Below are 23,883 nucleotides of genomic sequence, written 5' to 3' on the forward strand. Positions count from 1 at the left end.
ATGTTAAAAAAAACACAAAGTATACCCCACTGCAAAGAAAAGAAATCCTAAACGCTTTGCCTAAATCATTTGATAAAGGATATTTCTGAGAGGTAAATCTGTTTTCCATATTAAAGGTTTCTAAACTTTTAAAGTATCAATGAATACTTTTATTAAAAGCAAAGCGTTCACATTAGATGCATTTTCTGCAAATACTTCGTAGATATAGGTTGTTTCTAAAAAGAAAATGCAAATGATGACTCAACAAAAATAATTCTGCACACAGTCTGAAAATGGCAGGTACAAACCTCGAATCATATCCCCAGTGCATAGCATAGATTTTAGCTAGGTGACCCCTCAGTGTACGTCTTGTTCGCATTTGTATTCGCCCCACGGAATCCATATTTGACGTGATCTATAGGAAGTGACGAGAATGTCATTCTTTACCTTAGACGTAGCTCAGAAAATAAAGTAGAAACAATTAATAGGCAAAAAAGCAGACATAAAACAAATTTATAGCTATTGAAGGTATTTTAATAATTCCTAGAGTCATTATAGGATTAATGTGTTGTTCAAGAAAAAGTATGATTTATTTGCACACCTTCCAGTGAGAACATCTTCTGTAGACTATTAAGTAAAAAGAACAGACATACCTTCCAACCTTAGTAAAAAAAACAGCCACAAATAAAAATCTAATAGCAGATGATCAAATAGTAAAACATTTCTAATTTTAACTATCTAAAGAAAGCCAATTTTATATTTAAACAATACATAAAATATCTCCTTAATAAAAATGATCAATATTAATTAAACTAATGAAACCTTCCTAATAGTTTATATAAGAAAAAAAGATCTTAACCAGGGCATATCAAAAGAATCAGAAGCTACCTAAAAAGAAACATATACTATATGAATGTACATATTTTTATTGTATTTTTTCGGACTTCCATTTTAACAGGTATGCTTTAAAAAGCACTTCTACCAGCATCTGACAAATTACAACGTGTTTTTAAATAGAGATCTCATATTCCTTTCAATTAAACACTAATAAAGAGAATCTGAACATCATTTGCATCAGTATCAAGCAGTTTCATGTGAATTAATAAAATGAATTGAGGAAAAATAAAAATTTTACCTGAACAAGCGTGGCATCATTACATGCTTTTCTAGCATCCTGAAGTAAAGAAAGATAATTACACATTTAGATATGGAAATCCCTAGATATGATTTAAAATAATACTTTCATTGGAAATATAGATTTGAAATATACTTCTTACTGTACCACACAATCTTTATTTTTAAAAGGTTTAATGAGATAAAATTCACATAACATAAAATTAACCATTTTAATCATTTTAAGGTGTGTAGTTGGGTTGGTTAGCATATTTACAATGCTGTGCAACCATCACCATTACCTAATTCCAGAACATTTCCATCACTCCAAAAAAGAAACCCTATACCTTCCAATTCCCTCTTCCCCCATCCCCAGGTGATCACTAATTTACTTTCCAATGGATCGCTCATTCTGGACATTGCATACAAACGGAATCATACAATATATGACCTTTTTTGTGTCTGGCTTCTTTCACTTAGTGTAATGTTTTCAAGGTTCATTCAGTTGTAGCATGTGTCAGTATTTCATTTCTTTTTATGGCTGAGTAATATTCCACTGTATAAAAATATGACATTTGGTTTACCCATTAGTTAATATGATGGACATTTATGCTGTTTCTACTTTTTGGTTTTATGATTAATGATGCTTTGAACATACATTTTCAATTATCCTGGGTATATACCTAAAAGTGGAATTGGTGGGTGATATGGCAACTATGTTTAACATCTTAAGAAACTGTCAAATGGTTTTTCACAGTAGCTGCTCCACTTTACATACCCACAAGGAATGTATGAGGGTTCCAATTTCTTCATGTCCTCACCAACACTGTTCTTGTCTTTTTCTTCTTCTTCTTTTTAAAAAAAATTATTACAGCCATCTTAGCAGATGTCAAGTGGCATCTTAGTGTGGTTTTGATTTGCATTTCCCTAATGATTAGTGATACTAAGCATCTTTTCATGTGGAGTGTCTTTACATGCGCTTATTAGCCATTTGTATATCTTCTTTGGAGAAATGTCTATCAACTTCTTTGCTTATTTTTAAATTGGGTTATGTGTTTATCGTTGAGTTATAGGAGTTCTTTATATATTCTGGATACTAGACCCTTATCAGATTATGATTTGCAAATATTTTCTCCCATTCTGTAGGTTGAGTTCTCATTTTCTTGATAGTTTCCTCTGACACACAAGTTTTTATAGTTTTGAAGAAGACCAATTTGTATATTTATCTATTTTTTTCTTTCTTGCTTGTGCTTTAGTGTCATATTAAACTGTTGTCTAATTCAAGGTCACAAAGATTAACAACTAGGTTTACTTCTAAAAATTCTACACTTTCAGCTGTTACATTTAGGTGCCATTTTGAGTTAATTTTTATATATGGTATGAGGTAGGAGTCCAAACTCATTCTTTTACATGTGGATATCTAGCTGTCCCAGCAATATTTGTTGAAAAGACTATTCTTTCCCTATTGAATTGTCTTGTTACCCTTGCTAAAAAAATAAATTGGCCATAGATATGTGGCTTTATATATTGACACACAATTCTATTCTATTGCACAAATATACTTTTGGTTTATGGTTAAAAGATTTTTAATTGCATCCCCCGAATAAACTGAACTAGACTGATTTAATAAGCTCATTGTATTCAGGGTTATATTTGTTAATAAGCATCACCAAAAAGCAAGAGTTCTGAGTTCCCTTCTATTTGTTCTGGCAACTAGAAATTGAGGTGATGGGAAGAATATTTACAGTATAACCCAAGTCATTTCAGAAATATTTTTTAAAATACATAGTACTTGAAAACTGGACAGCTACATGTAAAAGAATGAAATTAGAACATTCTCTAATACCATATACAAAAATAAACTCAAAATGGATTACAGACCTAAATGTAAGACCAGAAACCATAAAACTCCTAGAAGAAAACATAGGCAGAACACCACCAAACCAGCTTGACAACAAATGTTAAAGGAACATCTCTAGACAAAAAAGAAAAGGCCACAACTAGAAACAAGAGAATTACAAAAAGTAATGCTCACCAGTAAATGCAAACATAGAGTAAAGGTAGAAAATCATCCCCAAACAAATATGATATCAAAACCAGCAATCATGAGGAGAATGCAAATGCAGGATATTTGAAATATATTTGAAATTAAAAGACCAGCAAGTCAAAACAATCTTGTATATATATAGACTGCTATATCAAACCTCATGATAACCACAAAGTGAAAATCTACAATAGATACACACACAAAAAAGAAAAAGCAATCCAAACACAAGACTAAAGATAGTCATCAAATCACAGGAGAACAAAAGGGGAAGAAAAAAGACCTACCAAAACAAATCCTAAACAACGAACAAAATGGCAATAAGAACAAAGATATCGATAATTACCTTAAATGTAAATGGATTAAATGCTCCAACCAAAAGACACAGACTGGCTGAATGGATGCAAAAACAAGACCTGTACATATGCTGTCTACAAGAGACCCACTTCAGATCTAGGGACACATACAGACTGAAAGTGAGGGGATGTAAAAAAGGTATTCCATGCAAATAGAAATCAAAAGAAAGCTGGAGTACCAATATTTATATCAAACAAAGTAGACTATTTTTTTTATTTTTTTAAATCAAAGTAGAGTTGATTTACAATGTTGTGCCAATCTCTGCTGTACAGCCAAGCTGACTCAGTTTTACACATATATGCTTTTTTTTAAATATTCTTTTCCATTTATCCCAGGTTTATCCCAGGAGATTGGATATAGTTCCCTGTGCTATACAATAGGACCTTGCTGTTTAACCATTCTAAATGTAATAGTTTGCACCTACCAACTCCAAATTCCTAGTCCATCCCTCTCCCTCCCCCCTCCCCCTTGGCAACCACAAGTCTGATCTCTGTGTCACAAGTCTGATCTCTATCTCTGCAAATCTGGTTCTGTTTCGCAGATAGGTTCATTTGTGCCATATTTTAGATTCCACATATACGTGATATCATATGGTATTTGTCTTTATCTTTCTGATTTACTTTGCCTGCGTGCCACAACTAGAGAGCCCACGCACTGCAACTACTGAGCCCATGCGCTCTGGAGCCTGTGCGCCACAACTAGAGAGAAGCCTGCACACTGCAACGAAGAGCCTGTGGACCACAACAAAAGATCCCACATGCCGCAACTAAGACCCTGCAGTGGAAGGGCAGAGTCTTAACCACTGGACCACCAGGGAAGTCCTCTTTATATATTTTTTTCTTCTTTGACTGCCACGGCTAGGACTTCCAAAACCATGTTGAAAGAAGTGGTGAGAGTGGACATTCTTGTTCCCAATGTTAGAGGAAATGCTTTCAGCTTTTCACCATTAAGTATGATGTTTGCTGTGGGTTTGTCATATATGGTCTTTATTATGTTGGTAGGTTCCCTCTATGCCCACTTTCTGGAGAGTTTTTTATCATAAATGGTGTTGAATTGTGTCAAAAGCTTTTTCTGCATCTACTGAGATGATCATATGGTGTTTATTCTTCAATTTCTTAATGTGGTGTATCACACTGATTGATTTGCAGATATTGAAAAATTCTTGCATCCTTGGAATAAATCCCACTTGATCATGGTGTATGATCCTTTTAATGTATATTGGATCTGGCTTGCTAGTATTTTGTTGAGGATTTTTGCATTTATGTTCATCAGTGATACTGGCCTGTAATTTTCTTTTTTGTGTGGTATCTTTGTCTGGTTTTGGTATCAGGGTGATGGTGGCCACATAGAATGAGATTGGGAGTGTTCCTTCCTCTGAAATTTTTTGGAATAGTTTCAGAAGGATAAGTGTTAACTCTTCTCTAAATGTTTGATAGAATTCGCCTGTGAAGCCATCTGGTCCTGGACTTTTGTCTGTTGGAGGCTTTTTAATCACAGTTTCAATTTCAGTACTTGTGATTCTGCTGTTCATATTTTCTATTTCTTCCTGGTTCAGTCTTGGAAGGTTGTACCTTTCTAAAAATTCATCCATTTCTTCTAAGTTGTCCAACTTATTGTCATATAGTTGCTTGTAGTAGTGTCTTATGATCCTTTGTATTTCTGTGGTGTCCATTGTAACTTCTCCTTTTTCATTTCTAATTTTATTGATTTGAGCCCTCTCCCTTTTTTCTTGATGACTCTGGCTAAAGCTTTATCAATTTTGTTTATGTTTTCAAAGAAGCAGCTTTTAGTTGAGACAAATATCGTATGATATCACTTAGATGTGGAATCTAAAGAATAAAACAAACTAGTGAATACAACAAAAAAGAAAAAGACTTACAGATATAGAGAGCAAACTACTGGTTACCAGTGGGGAGAGGGAAGAGGGAGGGGCAAGATAGGCTTAGGAAATTAAGAGGTATAAACTACTATGTATAAAATAAATAAGCTACAAGGACATATTGCACAACACAGGGAATACAGCCAATATTTTATAATAACTATAAATGGAATATAACCTTTAAAAATTATGAATCACTATGCTGTACATCTGAAACTTATATAATATTGTACAACTATACCTCAACTAAAATTTTTTAATTAAAAAATAACACATCTTTAAAATACTTTGCAAGTATACTGTATACAGGTGTTAGTAGAAATAAAATACTTTTTTTTTTTTTTTTGCGGTACACGGGCCTCTCACTGTTGTGGCCTCTCCCATTGCGGAGCACAGGCTCCGGACGTGCAGGCCCAGCGGCCATGGCTCACAGGCCCAGCCACTCAGCGGCATGTGGGATCTTCCTGGACCGGGGCACGAACCCGTGTCCCCTGCATCGGCAGGCGGACTCTCAACCACTGCGCCACCAGGGAAGCCCAGAAATAAAATACTTTTGATCTAACATGATAAAAAGATATGGTATGTCAGGAAAATAATTTTTTATATAATGAGTTATATTTTTATATTAAAAGCAGATTCCCTACATGTAAGCAGGTGTTTTTGCCTAAGTATTATAGGGTAGCCTTTCAAAAAGACCTTAAATTTTTACACAAACTGAAGAGGATTATTAAACAGAAGATAGTGAAACAAAAATTAATGTAACAAAATAAGTAACGGCAAACAAAGAACATGTTTAATAAGCAACAAAATGTTTTAAATCAAGTTTATCAGTTAATAATAAATTTAGAGGATTCATATACATGGGAAGCACAATTAATTCTTCCTACTAGATTTGTTCCAATTTTTTCCCCCAAAGGTTAGGGTAGTGTTGTCTTCAACTTTGTTCTTCCCCAGTGTGCTGTGCACGCTTCTGTGCAGAGAGGCACACACGATTTGTTGAATTACTGTCCCCAAAGGACAACCTGTTCCATTCAGCCAGGGGATGCCTGCCACCGTCTGCAACAAAGACTGGATAAGTATGCAGTCTTTTTGGCGGCCTTTTCAACCTATTTATAAGCACTTAGAATATTTCTATGTAAGGGTGTTCATAAGTAGTTACACAAACATATGATTTGATTCTCTCATTCTCAGACTGTGGGTTTAGAAACCTCATTTGGCAAGGAATAATTTAGCCCACTTTCCTACAATGAAAAGAATTCCCAGAAACAACAGTGACAGCCTGAGCCATGTCCAAAAATGCTGGAGTAGAAGACAATTCTATAAAAAGAGCTCTCTGATTTTAAGCTTTATGAAAATGAACTATCACTGTTTAGATCTTTCTTAATTCAGTCATTCAATAAAAAAATCTGTTGCACACTGTGTCAGGTACTATGCTAGGCACCGTGGATAGAGCAGTAGACAAACCAAAAATCCCTGCCCTCATAGAGCTTACCTTTATATTAACACCACAGTTAAAATACTGCAAGTTAAAATTACTGAACTTACGAACACTTTTATCCATTATAAAACTGAATATAAGAGAATCATTCCCAATGAACAGCTGAATTCCTTATTGCCCACCTTAAAAAATAAAGCTCTGATATTAATATCTTTGTGCAAAATAAAAGTGGTGTTTCTCACTCCAAATCAAACAGGTAACAATTACAAAAGACAATCTACCTTTTCTCTATTTCTGTTTTTTAACTTAAAATGAATTATAATCAATGCTACTCCAATATAAAATAAACTTTTTAAATGAATCATGTATTGCATCAAATAGCATACATTTCTATTACGTCATGTGTTTATACCATAGTTAAATATATAGTTAAAATATATTTCTGGAATTAAGGGGGAAAAAAAGGAAAGAAGGAAGAAATGGTCTTTAAATATAGCATGACATGATTAAACTGATAAGAAAAGTACATGGCATTTTACATACACATGGTTACTTGAAATCACGAAAGATAATTCAGTGAGCAACTATGCCCATGATATTCTGCTTGGATGCTGGTAAGATACAAAGATAATTAAAACACAGAATTTCCCAGCCAAGTACAGGTAGTAAAGATAAATATGCACAAGGAACTATAATATCAGGTGGGCTGTAATCAGCCTTGTAACACAAATCCAAAGGGCTGTACAAGTAAGGAACTGCCACTTACTGGCATTGATCTAAATCCTTTACATGTCATTTTGTTTACTCCTCTCCACAAACCTATATAGTGGGCAGAGACATTAAGCATCAAAAAAAGCTGTAAACATGTCCTGGCCACAAAATAATTAAAAGATGGAATCCATGTCCTTTCCACCAGGCAATGCTGCCTTCCAGCAAAAGAATAAGAAATCCAAGTGCAGGACTCTGGTGAGGGTTTTTAGAGGAAGACTAGGATTCAATGAATACAAGTCCCAGGAACAAAATTAGAGCAGAGGTAGTATAATTCCAGGCAAAGGAAACGATTTGATAAAAGGCAACAAAGTGGAAAAGAGCAATGCATGTTCAGGGAATGACAACCAGATTCATGTGGCTATAGCACAGGCTACAGAGCCAGATCTTAGCAGACATGATGGGGAGGCAGGGCCACAGGGGTACCTATGGCACGGGCTCTGGAACCAAAATACACCTGGCTTGAGTCCTGATCTACCACTTCATAGTTATGTTACCTTCGCCAGTTACTTAATCTCACTGAGGCTCAGTCTCCTCAGCTACGAAGTAACACCATCTACCTCATAGGGTTGCTACAAGCATTAAATGAGATCAGCACATGACCAAGTGATTGGCCAGTCACTCCAGACAAGACCACCACAAGAAATGAAAATTGCAGGCCAATATCCCTGACGAACATAGATTCAAAAATCCTCAAGGAAATATTAACAAACAGAATTCAACAACACATCAAAAGGATCATACACCATGATCAAGTGGGATTTATTCAAGGGATGCAAGTATGGTTCAACACCCACAAATCAATCAATGTGATACACCACTTTAACAAAATGAAGGATAAATATCATAAAATCACCTCAACAGATGCATAAAAAGCTTTTGACAAAATTCAATATCCAATATCCATTTATGATAAAAACTCTCAACAAAGTGGATATAGAGGGAATGTACCTCAACATGATAAAGGCCATATATGACATATATAAGATACTCAAGGGTGAAAAGCTGAAAGCTTTCCCTCTAAGATCAGGAGCAGGGCAAGGATGCCCATGCTTGCCACTTGGATTCAGCATAGCATTGGAAGTCCTAGCCAGAGTGATTAGGCAAAGAGAAGAAATAAAATCAATAAAGGGCATCCAAATTTGATAGGAAGAAGTAAAGCTTTTGCTACTTGCAGATGACATGATATTATATACAAAAAACACTAAAGACTCCATCAAAACTGAGAATAAATGAATTTGGTAAAGTTGCAGGATACAAAATAAATATATAGAAATCAACTGCATTTCTATACACTAATAAAGAACTATCACAAAGAGAAATTAAGAAAACAATCCCATTTACAATTGCATCAAAAAGGAAAAATTACCTAGAAATAAATTTAACCAAGAAGGTGAAAGACCTGTACACTGAAAACTAAGACGCTGATGAAAGAAACTGAAGATGACACAAATAAATGAAAAGATATTCTGTGCTTACAGACTGGAAGAGTACTGTTAAAATGTCCCGACTACCCAAAACAATCTACAGGTTTGATGCAATCTCTATCAAAATCCCAATAACATTTTCCACAGAAATAGAACAAACAATCCTAAAATTTGTATAAAACCAGAAAAGACCTCAAATAGCCAAATCAAGCTTGAAAAAGAAGAACAAAGTTGGAGGCATCACATGCCCTGATTTCAAGCTATATTACAAAGCTATAGTAATTAAGACAGTATGATATTGGCACAAAAACAGATATATAGATCAAAGGAACAGAACAGACAGCAGAAAAATACATCCACACATATATGATCAATTAATTTACAACAAAGGAGCCAAGAATACAAAACGGGGAAAAGACAGTCTCTTCAATAAGTGGTGCTGGGAAAACTGGACAGCTACGTGCAAAAGAATGAAACTGGACCACTATCTTACATAATACACAAAAATTAACTCAAAATGGATCAAAGACATGAATGCAAGATCTGAAATCATAAAACTCCTGGAAGAAAACATATGCAGTAAGCTCCCTGACATCAGTCTTCGTGATGATTTTTTGGATTTGACCACAAAAGCAAAGATAACAAAAGCAAAAATAAACAAGTGGGACTACATTAAACTAAAAAGCTTCTGACAGCAAAGAAAACCATCAATAAAATGAAAAGGCAACCTACTGAATGGGAGAAATATTTGCAAATTGTATATCTGATAAGGGATTAATATCCACAACATATAAAGAACTCATAGAGCTCAACAGAAAAATAAAACAAATAATCTGATTTTTTAAATGGGCAGAAGGGGACTTCCCTGGTGGCGCAGTGGTTAAGAATCCGCCTGCCAATGCAGGGGACATGGGTTTGAGCCCTGGTCCGGGAAGATCCCACATGCCATGGAGCACCTAAGCCCGTGTGCCACAACTACTGAGCCTGTGCTCTAGAGCCCATGAGCCACACCTACTGCAGCCCGCATGCCTAGAGCCTGTGCTCCACAACAAAGAGAAGCCACTGCAGTGAGAGGCCCACACACCACAACAGAGCAGCCCCCACTTGCTACAACTAGAAAAAGCCTGCACACAGCAATGAAGACCCAACGTAGCCAAAAAATAAAATAATAAAAATAAATAAAATGGGCAAAGGGTCTGACTGGCATTTTTCCAAAGGAGACATACAGATGGCCAACAGGTACATGAAAATGTGTTCAACATCACTAATCATCAAGGAAATGCAAATAAAAACCACAATGAGATAGCAACTCACATCTGTCAGAATGGCCATCATCAAAACGAGAAGAAATAGCAAGTGTTGACGAGGGTGTGGAGAAAAGGGAACACTGAGCACTGATGGTGGGACTGCAAATTGGTGCAGCCATTATGGAAAACAGTATGTAGGTTCCTCAAAAATTAAAAAAAGAACCACCATATGATCCAACAGTTCCACTTCTGGGTATTTATCTAAAGAAAACAAAAACCCTAACTCAAAAAGATATATGCACCCCCACGTTCACTGCAGCATTATTTACAATAATCAAGATATGGAAACAACCTAAGTATCTGTTGACAGATGAAAGGATAAGAAAATGTGAGATACACACACACACACACACACACACACACACACACACACACATACATACACACAATGGAATATTATTCAGCCATAAAAAAAGACTACCTTGCCATCTGTGGTGACAACATGGATGGACCTTGAGGGCATTACACTAAGAGAAATATGTCAGACAGAGAAAGACAAATACCACATAATCTCACTTATATGTGCAAGTTAAAAAAAGACAAAAAACAAAAAACCAAGCTTACAGATACAGAGAAAAGATTTTAAAAAATGAGATGGCCATGTGACCAATGTGCTTGGCCAATCAGTCATTCCTGCTCAGCATCTGGAGCAAGTGACACAAAGTAGAGATGGTGAAGAATCCATTCTGGTGGTGGCAGCAACATCTTAACTCAGAGATTAGCCTATGAAGCCTTCTCTAATCATCCCAGAAAAAATAAATCCCTCCTTTGTTTTGACAGGTTTGTTCAGACACCTAAGGTATCCACTCAGAGTTCTCATTCACATCTAAATCATTAACTTCCTTGAATTCCTGGTGATCAGAATGATTATGATTTTAATCCACTCAGAACCAACATTTTTCTGCTGAGTGTTCTTCCGCCATCCCTTGTTTTTCCTGCTCCTTTCATCTCTTTCCTGTAATATCTTTGCATAGATCCTATGATTGTTCCTTTTTTCTTATTCTTCACTTTTAAATTAGATAAGTAATTCTGAAATCGCTATTGCCAAAGATTCATACTGGAGAGATCACAGCAGTGTTCCAAGTTACTAATAACTTGGATTCTCCATGCTTCGTTATGAAGTTTTTCATTTATATTTGTAAGTTGTTTAGCTCTTACTTTTTCCCTGTGAAAAGAAGTAGGCAGCAGCAGGCTACACACAATTCCGTCTCTCCTGTACCTTCTCACCAAGAGGCTTCCTAAAAGACAGCATGTCTATATCCCTTCATGTTTATCTCTGCCCTCCTTGATATTTCTCAGTCCAGGGAAGCATCTGTTTTCACTGTCCCAAAAGAAAGGAACGATGTTGTCCCTGAGGGAATATGAGATTTACAGCCGCAGAAACCCTCTCTCAGAGCCTTTCCACACCCTAACATTTGACAACTTTCCCCCACTCTATTAGGTTTTGAAGTTCTAAGTGTCTTTAATTTTGTTAAAGATGAAGCTTGTATTTGTTCGTTATGCTCTTTACTGTTTTGAGTTGATTTCCAAGAGTAAAGATGACAGACATCTTCACTATGCCATTAATCATTTTTAATGTTTTTCTGCAATCGAATGGTTTAGAGATTAACTTTCTAATAGATTATATTATGTAACATTATAATATTACATTATACCTCAACATACCAAAAATCAAACTATGATTCCAGGTGTGTGAGTAGAAGAGAATTATCATGTCAGCAGAGATTACATGAACACTATTAACTTCTTAGGGACACAGGGGCCATTGGGCCACATAGGTATTTGTTAGGAATGATTTTTGCAGAGTTCTTTAGAGGCATGATAAAAACAAATTGACCATTTCTCACCTTATAAATTATTTAATATATGTAGACTGATAAAATAATGCACAAATTTTGTTCATCGCTGGTATTACAAAAAAATGTTAAAATTTCAAAATGAAAAAGTTTGCTCTTACCTGGATCTGATTCCGCAGCTGCTCGGCTTCCTGCCTCAACTGTTCCAGCTCACTCATCCTTGAATTTGTTTACCTCAGAAACTAACAAATGAAAGTCACTATTCAAAAAGAAAGAGAGACAGACTGACTCAGTTCTCCATTTACATATTAATCTGCTTTTTAAATACTGACATGTAACTTCCTTTCAGTCCCTCTGAAACTCAAGTGAGATAATTATTACTGGTACTTAAAACTGCTTAGTAAATATAGATCTAGATTATTTACTAAAGGACTTTATGGAGGAATGGGATCAGAGGAAGGAAGAGACAGCTTGAGTTATAGTATTCGAGACTTAATTATAGAGAATCAGTACTAGAATGGAGTCCAGGGAGAAATACTTTACAACAGTTTCAAGGGTACCAGTAGACATCCACACTTGGATGCCTAACAGACACCTCAACTTATTTCAAAATTGAACCCCACACCACCCTTAAGTTTTCCACATCTCTGTAAATGACAATTCCATCCTTCCAGTTGTTTAAGCCAAAAACCTGGGAGTCATCCTTAACAGCTCTGTTCTGTTTCTTTCATACCCTACATCTAATCCATCAGCAAATCATGTCAGGCATTCCTTCAAAAAATATCCAGGATTTGACCAACTCTGATTACCTCCACTTTGACTACCTTGGTCCAAGCCACCATCATCCACCTGGTCTCCTTTCTACTGCCCTTGCCCACTCTCCAGTCTATTCTAAATATAGTAACCAGAGATGCTTTGAAAACACAAGTCACTCTTCTGCTTTAAATCCTACAATGGCTTTTCACTCCACTCAGAGCAAAATCTAACTCTTTATCTTGACCCACAGAGCCCTCTACACAGTCTCTTACACACACACCCTCTGACCTCATATCTCTCCTCCCGCTACCCCTCTCTGCTCCAGCCACTCAAAAGCTTTCTTGATGTTCCCTGAACACGCTAAGCAGGCTCCAGCTTCAGTCTTTTTTTTTTTTTTGCAGTACGTGGGCTTCTCACTGTTGTGGCCTCTCCCGTTGCGGAGCACAGGCTCTGGACGCACAGGTCCGGCGGCCATGGCTCATGGGCCTAGCCACTCCGCAGCATGTGGGATCTTCCCGGACCGGGGCACGAACCAGCTTCAGTCTTTTTTTTTTTTTGCAGAACGGGGGCTTCTCACTGTTGTGGCCTCTCCCGTTGCGGAGCACAGGCTCTGGACGCACAGGTCCGGCGGCCATGGCTCATGGGCCTAGCCACTCCGCAGCATGTGGGATCTTCCCGGACCGGGGCACGAACCAGCTTCAGTCTTTTTTTTTTTTTGCAGAACGGGGGCTTCTCACTGTTGTGGCCTCTCCCGTTGCGGAGCACAGGCTCTGGACGCACAGGTCCGGCGGCCATGGCTCATGGGCCTAGCCACTCCGCAGCATGTGGGATCTTCCCGGACCGGGGCACGAACCAGCTTCAGTCTTTTTTTTTTTTTGCAGAACGGGGGCTTCTCACTGTTGTGGCCTCTCCCGTTGCGGAGCACAGGCTCTGGACGCACAGGTCCGGCGGCCATGGCTCATGGGCCTAGCCACTCCGCAGCATGTGGGATCTTCCCGGACCGGGGCACGAACCAGCTTCAGTCTTTTTTTTTTTTTGCAGAACGGGGGCTTCTCACTGTTGTGGCCTCTCCCGTTGCGGAGCACAGGCTCTGGACGCACAGGTCCGGCGGCCATGGCTCATGGGCCTAGCCACTCCGCAGCATGTGGGATCTTCCCGGACCGGGGCACGAACCAGCTTCAGTCTTTTTTTTTTTTTGCAGAACGGGGGCTTCTCACTGTTGTGGCCTCTCCCGTTGCGGAGCACAGGCTCTGGACGCACAGGTCCGGCGGCCATGGCTCATGGGCCTAGCCACTCCGCAGCATGTGGGATCTTCCCGGACCGGGGCACGAACCAGCTTCAGTCTTTGCACTTGCTCTTACCTCTGCCCGGAACCCTCTTGCTTGCCCCTGATATCTTCACTGCTTCCACCCTTACCTCGGTTCAAATGTTACCTTCTCAGAGCAACCTTCACTGATAGCACACGTGTACCCAACTAGGCCCCTTACCCTGTCTTATTTTTCACTGTAATACTCAATGCCATCGAACATGTATTTGCTTATTTGTTGTCTGCTTCCTCCTAGTAGAGTGTAAGCTCCTTAAGGCAGGGACTTTGCTCACTTTACTCTTTGCTACATCTCTAGCACCTGAGACACTTCATGCTCCAGTAAATTAACCAACCTGAAAATAATCTAAGAACTAAAGGAAAATTCATTCTAAGGATTTAGCATGAATCCCAGAAGTAAAAGGCAAGGATGTTATGACCTCAGGAAGAAAACAGAGACTGGAAACTGGCAGTATTCTTTCTCTACCTGTCCTGCTTTTCTCTTCATACCTGCTTTGTTTTTCTCTTTCTACAGAATGACTTTCTGTAGGTATATCAAGGGGCTCAAAGAGGTCTCACATAACTTTTAAGGGCATTCAAAACCACCTCTTACCCAATTCTACTGCCTTTCTACCCCCCAAAGCCACACACACACAAGGGACCCTCTAAAGAGGAGCTATCTGCAGCTAACAAGAGTTATTCAGGAAAGACTATGAGTTGTTCCAAATGAATGAAAGTTTCCAACTTGGGTGCCGAAAGGATGGAGGTACTGCGAATAGAAATGACAAAGAGGAAGCAGTTCCCTCATCACCACCACTACCCTATGGAGGGGGAATACTAGGAGAGGCCATGGGGCCCTGAGCATCCCTGCACATTCTTACTGCATATGCCAAAATAACAAGGCCCTCGTCACTTTTACCTAAGCCATTTCTCAAGGCTGCATTTGCAGTGAGCAACCTTGAGGGATGAGACAACGTCTGCCCCAAGACAAAGAGAGAGCTTGCTGCTTCTTACTGTAAAAGTGGTAAATTCCCTAAGCTCAGTGTTTCTAGACTGCGATGCAAACCCAATGCATATGTAGCATCCATCTAGGCACACCTGGGTCACCTCCATGGGACTGAGGAGCATGGGGAACGGGCAAAAACCAACATCAGGCCATGCTACTTGGGGTGCTGCGAGTAATAAAGTCCTTGGACTCTGACCCAAGAGTCTTATGTCTTCTGCCAACATCCACAAAACACTAACAGGCTAATTTATTAGCTTATAAGTAGGTAAAATCCCAGACCCTTTAGAGTCCATGACAGGGAGAAGGTTCATATGAAAGATGAGGGGTCCAATGTGAAATATAGTGAGTTTGTGGCAATTCCCCCTTTTTAAAAATTGAGGTATGTATAATTGGCATATAATATTGTGTAAGTTTAAGACATACATGTTGATTTGATATTTATATATCTATATGATTACCACCAAAGCGTTAACTAACACCTCTATGACATCACATAATTACAATTTCTTTTTTGTGGAGAGAACATTTAAGATCTAGTCTCTTAGCAGCTTTGAAGTATAAAACACAGCGTGGCTGACTACACACACTATGCTGTGCATTAGATCTCCAGAACTTATTCATCTTCTAGTTGCAAGCTGCACTCCCTTCTCATACAGGCTGAATTTCAGGTCCAGCACTTCATCAACAACTCTGCCAGTACCCTAGTTTCCCCTGCCCTTCTATTTGGTCACATTCAACTGACAAAAATCACAACTTCGATGAACCCAACTCCGTACTTTCTTTCAGCCAGCACTCAATCTATCAAACACTGATTGAAAAGTCCAACAGCGGGGCAAGTTAGTTCTACTACAAGTTCATATAAGCAATCTAGCTGGGCCGTCAAAGCCACCTGGCTACCATATGCAGCTTTTTACCCATCACGTCCACTCAATATCAACGATTTCAGCTCCTTTGCATCCTTCACCAGCTTCTGATCTTCTCACAACCCCTCTTGCAGCAAGTGAGCTTACCTTCTATATCACAGAGAAAAGAGAAGCCACCAGACATGAACTCTTTCAATTTCCCACTATTAGTTTTACAAAATGATACATAGAGGACTGACTCATCATATGCTCCTCCTTCCCTTCTGTTATAATAGAGAAGCTGACTTTTCTGTCATTTGGGTCAATTCCTCCTCCTGAGATTTAAATCCTATCTCTCCCTATCTTTTCAGTAATCTTACATTTCTGATTATCCCTTTTCACCTAGTACACTCAACCTCTCACTCTTTCTCGATTGTTTTAGTCTTTTTTTTTTTTTTTTTTCTTCGCAGTACGCGGGCCTCTCACTGTTGTGGCCTCTCCCGTTGCGGAGCACAGGCTCCAGACGCGCAGGCTCAGCGGCCATGGCTCACGGGCCCAGCCGCTCCGCGGCATGTGGGATCTTCCCGGACCGGGGCACGAACCCGTGTCCCCTGCATCGGCAGGCGGACTCTCAACCACTGCGCCACCAGGGAAGCCCTGTTTTAGTCTTTTTATTAAGAAAAATTTCAAACACAGAGAAAGGCAGAGAAATTAATATAACAGACATCCATAATGTCCACTGTGAAGGTTTACAAATTGTTAATACTGTTACTGTATTTGCTCCATCTTTTGTTTTTGCTGAAGTATTTTAAAGTCAATCACAGACATCAATGGATAAAGATACATACACACACACACACACACACACACACACAATGGAAGATTTTCTCAGCCATACAAAATAATTAAATAATGCCATCTGCAGCAACATGGATGGACCTAGAGATTATCATACTAAGTGAAGTCAGAGAAAGACCAATATTATATGATATCGCTTATATGTGGAATCTAAAATATGACACAAATGAACTTATCTACAGAACAGAAACAGAATTACAGACATAGAGAACAGACTTGTGGTTGCCAAGGAGAGAGGGGTGGAGTGGGATGTATTGGGAGTTTGGGATTAGCAGACGCAAACTATTATATATAGAATGGATAAACAACAAGGTCCTACTGTGTGGCATAGGAAACTATATTCAATATCCTGTGACAAACTATAATGGTAAAGAATATGAAAAACAATGTGTATATATATATACGTGTATAACAATCATTGTGCTGTACAGCAGAAATTAACACATTATAAATCAACTATATTTCAATAAAACAAATTTTTAAAAAATCACAGACATCAAGATACTTTACCCCTAGAGCTTCCCTGGTGGCACAGGGGTTAAGAATCCGCCTGCCAATGCAGGGGACACGGGTTCGAGCCCTGGTTTGGGAAGATCCCACATGCCACGGAGCAACTACTGAGCCTGTGCTCTAGAGCCCGCAAGCCACAACTACTGAGCCCGTGCACTGCAACTACTGAAGCCCACACGCCTAGAGCCTGTGCTCCACAACGAGAAGCCACCACAATGAGAAGCCCACGCACTGCAATGAAGAGTAGCCCCCGCTCACCACAACTAGAGAAAGCCCGCGAGCAGCAACGAAGACCCCAACACAGCCAATAAATGAATAAATTTATAAAAGAAAAAAGATACTTTACCCCTAAACACTTCAGGTACACACATCTCCAAAAATATCAAGACATTTTCCTACTAAACCATAATACCATTAACAAACCTCCCAAATTAACACCAACTATTTAGTAGCGAATACCCAGTCCATTTTCAAATTTCCCCAATTATTCCACCAATGTCTTCTACATCAGATTTGTTCAAATTAGGATCCAATTAAAGGACTATATATTTGGTTTTATCTCTTAAATCTCTCCATCCAGAAGAATCCATCTCCTGCTTTCTTTTTTTCTCTATGCTAATTGACTTATTGGAGACAGCTGTCCTGTAGAATGTCCCACATTCTGTTTACTTCCCATGGTATTGTTTAACTTGTTTCTCTATACTCTATACTGCCTATGAACTGGAAGGAAGTTAGACCTACAGGCTACATGATATTCAATTTCAATGTATTTGGCAAGAAAACTTCTAGGTGAGTCTAGACTTCATATTACAATACATCAGAATCAACTTAATGTTTATGCCGCTATTAGCGAAGCTAAGATTGATCAGTGTATTCACGTCTACTGTAAAGTTATAATTCCTCATTTTCATTCAGCAAACAGCCTCTGGGGAGCATTTCACTTTCGACTGCATCCTTTCCATTAGGGGTTACACACTCAAGTCTCTCCCTTTAAGGAAAAAAAAAAAACTTGATTCTATATTTCACCATCACTTACAGTCCTTTCTCTATGTTTAAGAACTTTCAAAGACAGTTGCCTTTACATGACCCTATTTCCTCATATGGAATTCTGAATTCTCAAGGCTCATGCCCTATGACTTCAGCTAAATTTAAGCAGGCATAATGGAAAAGAAGGGAGTAATTATAAGGCAACGGATTGTCTGAGAAACGTTTCCAAGCAGCAAAATCAGAACCCTTGTGATGCTTGTGCCCAATGAAGGGTAGGAAAATATGCCTACCCAAAATATGCCTCTTAGGCAGGAGGATTATCTTGAGAAACAACAGACACAAGAGAAACTCTGAAAACAAGAGTAGAAATTACCCCTTTGCAATGGAGAGTGACATTTACCAAGCAAATCTCCATTTGTAAGGGTGTCTCCCTCTGGGTACCAGAAGTGAGGGATGACTATAAATGACTAGAGTCTTGGGATTTAAATCTGCACATCAAACCCTACCCTTGCTTTTCTTAAGATCCTCCCAAGCCTAGTCTCCACCCCTAACCTCCCAACCTTTCTTTTGTCTTTAGCTGAAGATGGTATTGGGTTGGCCAAAAAGTTCATTCGGACTTTTCCTTAAGCTGTTACAGGAAAACCTGAACAAAGTTATTGGCCAACCCAATATTTAAGCTGGTGGCTTGGGTTACCCTCAGGGAGTTACTCATTTTTCCCGGGGTATTTCACATGTATACTGGAGGTATACATATTAATAAACTTCTGTGTGTTTTTCTCTTGTTAATCTTTTATTACATGGGGTCTCACCCAAGAACTCAGAAGGGTAGAGTGAAAATTACTTTTCTTCCGCTACTGAATACTGCAAACTCTCTCCGGATGTCTGAAAAATGTCAAAGCAGCCTTCCCCGCCTATCATATCTGTTGCTAAAAACAGGAACTAACTTTTCACTCTTTATTTGAAAACTTATTAGTGTTACCCGAAAACTGGGTTCACCTCTTGGTGGGTGTCAAGCCAAAAAACACAACCAAGCTAAAGGTTGGGAGAAGGAAGGATTTATTACTTGCACCAAGTAAGGAGAACACTGGGGATCTTTCCCAAAGCAGTGTCTCCCAGCAGCAAAACTTAGGAATTTTTAAGCTAAAGATACATGCAGCCTCAAGAAGGGGCTTGGCCAGTCTACAGAGGCTAAACTGCAGTTGACTGAAGTCACCAGGGTCAGAAAAGCTCAACAAACATCATCATCCCTTAGGTTCCAGTTGATCTGGTGGTTGAGCCCTTCAGGCTAATGTTTTACCACAGAAATAAAACTGGGAGTCTTTATGACTGATATATTATCTTTGCTGTTGTTACTTCTCTTGCCTGTTGTTCTTTCGTTCCCTTAAGATCATTCATTACTAAGACCCGCTCACGGGCAAGCGTTGCCACCAGGTTTAGAGCACAAAATGGCTTAGGCCAAAATGGACTCTCTTCTGTCAAGAAAGCCATTCTTGATGCTCTTTCTTGGGGACCCGCTACCTGATCTGCTTACATTAGTCCTGTCACTATGGAGGAGGAACATTCTGATTGCACAGACTTTCTGCTGATGTCTTCTTCTCACCTGACAATTGTTGTATTCCCAAGAATACCAAAAAAAAAAAAAAAAAAAAGAAGTGCATCCAGCACAGACCAGTAGATTATAAACTACTTCCAGACAAACCCAGAGGCTGATTAGGGTAAAGAGAAGCAACAGGATACCCCCAGATGAAACCTAATATGATAAATCCTAATAAATTATGCTTTGAAGAGGAGGATTTAAAGAAGTAGCCAATCTGTGTATTTGACATGGTCTGTGTGTATATATAATACGGCTAAAAAAGTTTTGAATTCTTGAGAAAAATATTGTTGCATGAGGTATAGTTTATTAAAGTAGCTCCCTCAAACGATACACCTAAGAGCATGCTCCAAATCAGAGAAGTGAAGTTTCTATGGGCATTTCTTTAGACTTGTAGAAAACAAAGTCATCTGACTACTTGCCCTCCTGCAGTTCCTTTGCATCCACAGTTAATAAAGGACAGAAATCAGGGAAGTGGCAAAATATTTTATAAAGCATTGTAAATTCTATGTGGGGAAAAGAAAAAGATGGAAAATAATGACAGGAGAAAACCAGTAAGACAGTCACCAACGAATGAAAAAATCCTCAGTGGGTGTAGCCAGGCATACTAAGTGCAGTATAAATTCTTAGATAAGGAAGAGTCTTATCTAAATTTTAAAATAATCAAGATCCCAACCTAAGAAGGGAGTAAACCAAAAAACAGTCTCTGATCAGACTCTCCCTGAGTTATTGACCAAAAAAGGAAGTGATTATAGACAGAAATAAACGTATATACCATGTACACTGGTTATATGCATAACAGAAAATTGAGTATAACTTCTCCTAAGGACTCAGACCTGGTAACTGGCCCAAAACTGAAAACAAAGAGGCATCAAACACACTACTTTTTTAAAAAGCTTCCAACATATGGGAGCAGAATCACTCTCCAGGCTTACTAAACAGCCCAATAGTCTGCTGCACACCACCACACACACACACAGTTGATGATGATTTTCACAATTATCCCTATACACAAGAAGACGGAGGAGAGGAGGAAAGGTCAGCTGTAAGAGCTAGCATCTTCAGCTGTGGAAGTACAGTGTATGCATGATGAGAAGAGAGTTTCTCCTCTACCCCAAAGAGAAAGAAAGAAAAAACCAAAGAAACGAAGACACAGATCGGAAGAAGACAGCTGCAAGCTAAAATTCAAAGAAAGGATTAGCCTTATAAAAAATTGATAAACAGAAAATTAAATAGAGTTGGGAGGTCAGAAGAGGGAGCTCTCACACCCTGTGACATAACACAGCCCAAAAGAAAGACGCCTCTTCTTTCCTGGCAAGGACTCAACCAATGAAAAGCCATGGACTCTGCTTACTACAGCCCTCCCAACTTCATTTTCGTCTCTATAAAAGAGTTCTCATTCCCTTGCCCTGCGAGACTTGCAGCTGGTTTGCCATGGCTGCAGACCCTGAATTGCACTTCTCTGCAATAAACCCATCTTTGCTGGAGAAATATCTGGCAGTCTATCTGTTTTAGGTCTACAGAATCTAGAATTTAAAATTCCTACAAGCTAATAATAAAAAAGGCTGATGACCCAAAAGAAAAATGTGCAAATTGTAGCACGAATAGCAGGTCACAGCAGGAAAGCCAGTAGAGGCCAATACACAAATGCGAAGATACTCAAACTCAGTAATCAGGGAAATGCAAATAAACAATTTCATACCTATCAGATTAACCGAATTTTTTTTCTCATCCAGGAGCTGGCAAAGCTGTGGGGAAATGGTAACATATTCTGGTAGGACAGCTCTTTGGGAAGCAATCTGGCAATATCTAACAAGGGTGATGATATGTGTATCTTCAATCTGACAATTTAATTCCACTTCTGGGTAGATGAGCCCTAAAAGAAACTTAAATACCTGTGCTTAAGGGCTGGATTCATACAGCACCACCTGTAATAGCAATAAAATAACACCCGCCAATAGGAAAATGGATAATTACAGTGTTTTCAGAGGAAATTATTACATCGCAGTGAAAATAAATGAGCTACAGATGTATACAACATAGATGAATCTGAAAAATACTGCTAAGAGGAAAAAGGCAAGTTCCAGAAGACACATATCAGCATAATACTCTTTAAAAAACTCAAAACCAACTAAAACTAAATAATATATTGTTTAGGAATGCATACATATGCAATAAGACTTTTTTGAAGCAAGAGAATGATAAAAGAGAAGGAAGGAACACACAAGGAGTTGCAAGTAATTGTTAATTTCCAAATTCCTGAGTTGGATATTTGCTTTACAGGTGTTTATACATTATCAATAAGCAAGCAAATATAAATATATAATGATGAGTCATACATGGATCCATGAATACTATATTTACAATTAATCCAACTCTTGCACATGTTCAGTTAAACAAGGAGGCCATTAGACTGAGGTGATTCTAATACCTTAGCAGCCTGTGTAAGCAAATCAAAACCTAAGCCTGTAAATGCCTCAAGGTTAAGAAATCAAAACCTAAGGACAACCAATGGGGACTTCCCTGGCGGTCCAGTGGTTATGATTCTGCACTTCCACTGCAGGGGGCTAGGGATGGGGGAACTAAGATCCCACACGCCTCACAGCACGGCCAAAACAAAACAAACAAAACCAGTAGGGCAATCACATAAACTACAGCCAATCAAATAATTCCCTTGCTTCACTTCCTCCTCTTCTCTATAAAAGTCCTACCCCTACCTCCAGGGGTGGCTGGTGGAACACTCCTAACCACTCTGGTTTGGCAGTGCCCAATCCAAATCGATTTTTGCTCAGAAAACTTAAGCTTTTTAATATCGGGTTGGCCAAAAGGTTCATTCGTTTTTTTTCCATAAGGTGGCTCTAGTAGCGCTTAGTTGTCTTTAACTTCATTCAAAACAATTTTGTTACACTGTATTGTGACAGCTGTCATATTAGCGTGCATTTAAAAAAAAAAACATCAAAATTGGTGAATTTTTGTGTAGCCATTTAATACTGAGGATGGGAGAAAAAAGCAACATTTTCCGCATATTATGCTTTATTATTTCAAGAAAGGTTAAAACCAAGTGAAACACACAAAAAAGACTCGTGCAGTGTATGGAGAAGGTGCTGTGACTGATTGAACGTGAAAAGTGGTCTGTGAAGTTTCGTGCTGGAGATTTCTTGCTGGAAATCGATGCTCCACAGTCGGGTAGACCAGTTGAAGTTGATAGCGATCAAATCGAGACACTAATTGAGAACGATCAATGTTATACCACATGGCAGATAGCTGACATACTCAACATATACAAATCAAGAGTTGAAAATCACTTGCACCAGCTTGGTTATGTTTATCACTTTGATGTTTAGGTTCCACATAAGTTAAGGGAAAAAAACCTTCTTGACCGTATTTCTGCGTGAGATTCTCTACTGAAATGTAACAAAATCGTTGTTTTTAAAACAAATTGTGACAGGTGATGAAAAGTGGATACTCTACAGTAACAGGCAACAGAAGAGATTGTGGGCAAGTGAAATGAACCACCAACCACCACACCAAAGGCCGGTCTTCATCCAAAGAAGGTGATGTTGTGTATATGGTAGGATTGGAAGGGAGTCCTCTATTATGAGTTCCTTCAGGAAAACCAAATGATTAATTCCAACAAGTTCTGCTCCCAATTAGACCAACTGAAAGCAGCACTCGACGAAAAGCATCCAGAATTAGTCAAAAGAAAACTCATACTCTTCCATCAGGATAACTCAAAACCGCATGTTTCTTTGATGACCAGGCAAAAACTGTTACAGCTTGTCTGGGAAGTTCTGATTCATCCACCACATTACCAGACACTGAACCTTCAGATTTCCATTTATTTTGGTCTTTACAAAATTCTCTTAATGGAAAAAATTTCAATTACCTGGAAGACTGTAAAAGGCACCTGGAACAGTTC

The 23,883-nt window shown here is 38.7% G+C and overlaps 1 protein-coding gene across 3 annotated transcripts in view; it reads right to left on the reverse strand.

Annotated features, from left to right (window-relative positions):
* Nucleotides 1–23,883, reverse strand: part of GNB4 (G protein subunit beta 4) — a 59,985-nt gene that overhangs the window by 18,808 nt on the left and 17,294 nt on the right. The window contains exons 2-4 of one of the 3 annotated variants that reach the window (XM_024755123.1): nucleotides 12,270–12,367; nucleotides 1,115–1,153; nucleotides 288–394 (exon numbers count right to left, since the gene is read on the reverse strand). In XM_024755123.1, the coding sequence (XP_024610891.1) occupies nucleotides 288–394; nucleotides 1,115–1,153; nucleotides 12,270–12,326 (203 nt within the window). In that variant the 5' untranslated portion in view covers nucleotides 12,327–12,367. Of the gene's footprint in view, nucleotides 1–287; nucleotides 395–1,114; nucleotides 1,154–1,870; nucleotides 1,994–12,269; nucleotides 12,368–23,883 lie in introns of those variants that run through there. The other 2 variants (XM_024755124.1, XM_024755126.1) reach the window with 2 other exon arrangements.

This window comes from Neophocaena asiaeorientalis, unplaced genomic scaffold (genome assembly GCF_003031525.2).
Source record: "Neophocaena asiaeorientalis asiaeorientalis breed wild unplaced genomic scaffold, Neophocaena_asiaeorientalis_V1.1 scaffold188, whole genome shotgun sequence".
In the NCBI taxonomy this organism is placed as follows: domain Eukaryota; kingdom Metazoa; phylum Chordata; class Mammalia; order Artiodactyla; family Phocoenidae; genus Neophocaena; species Neophocaena asiaeorientalis.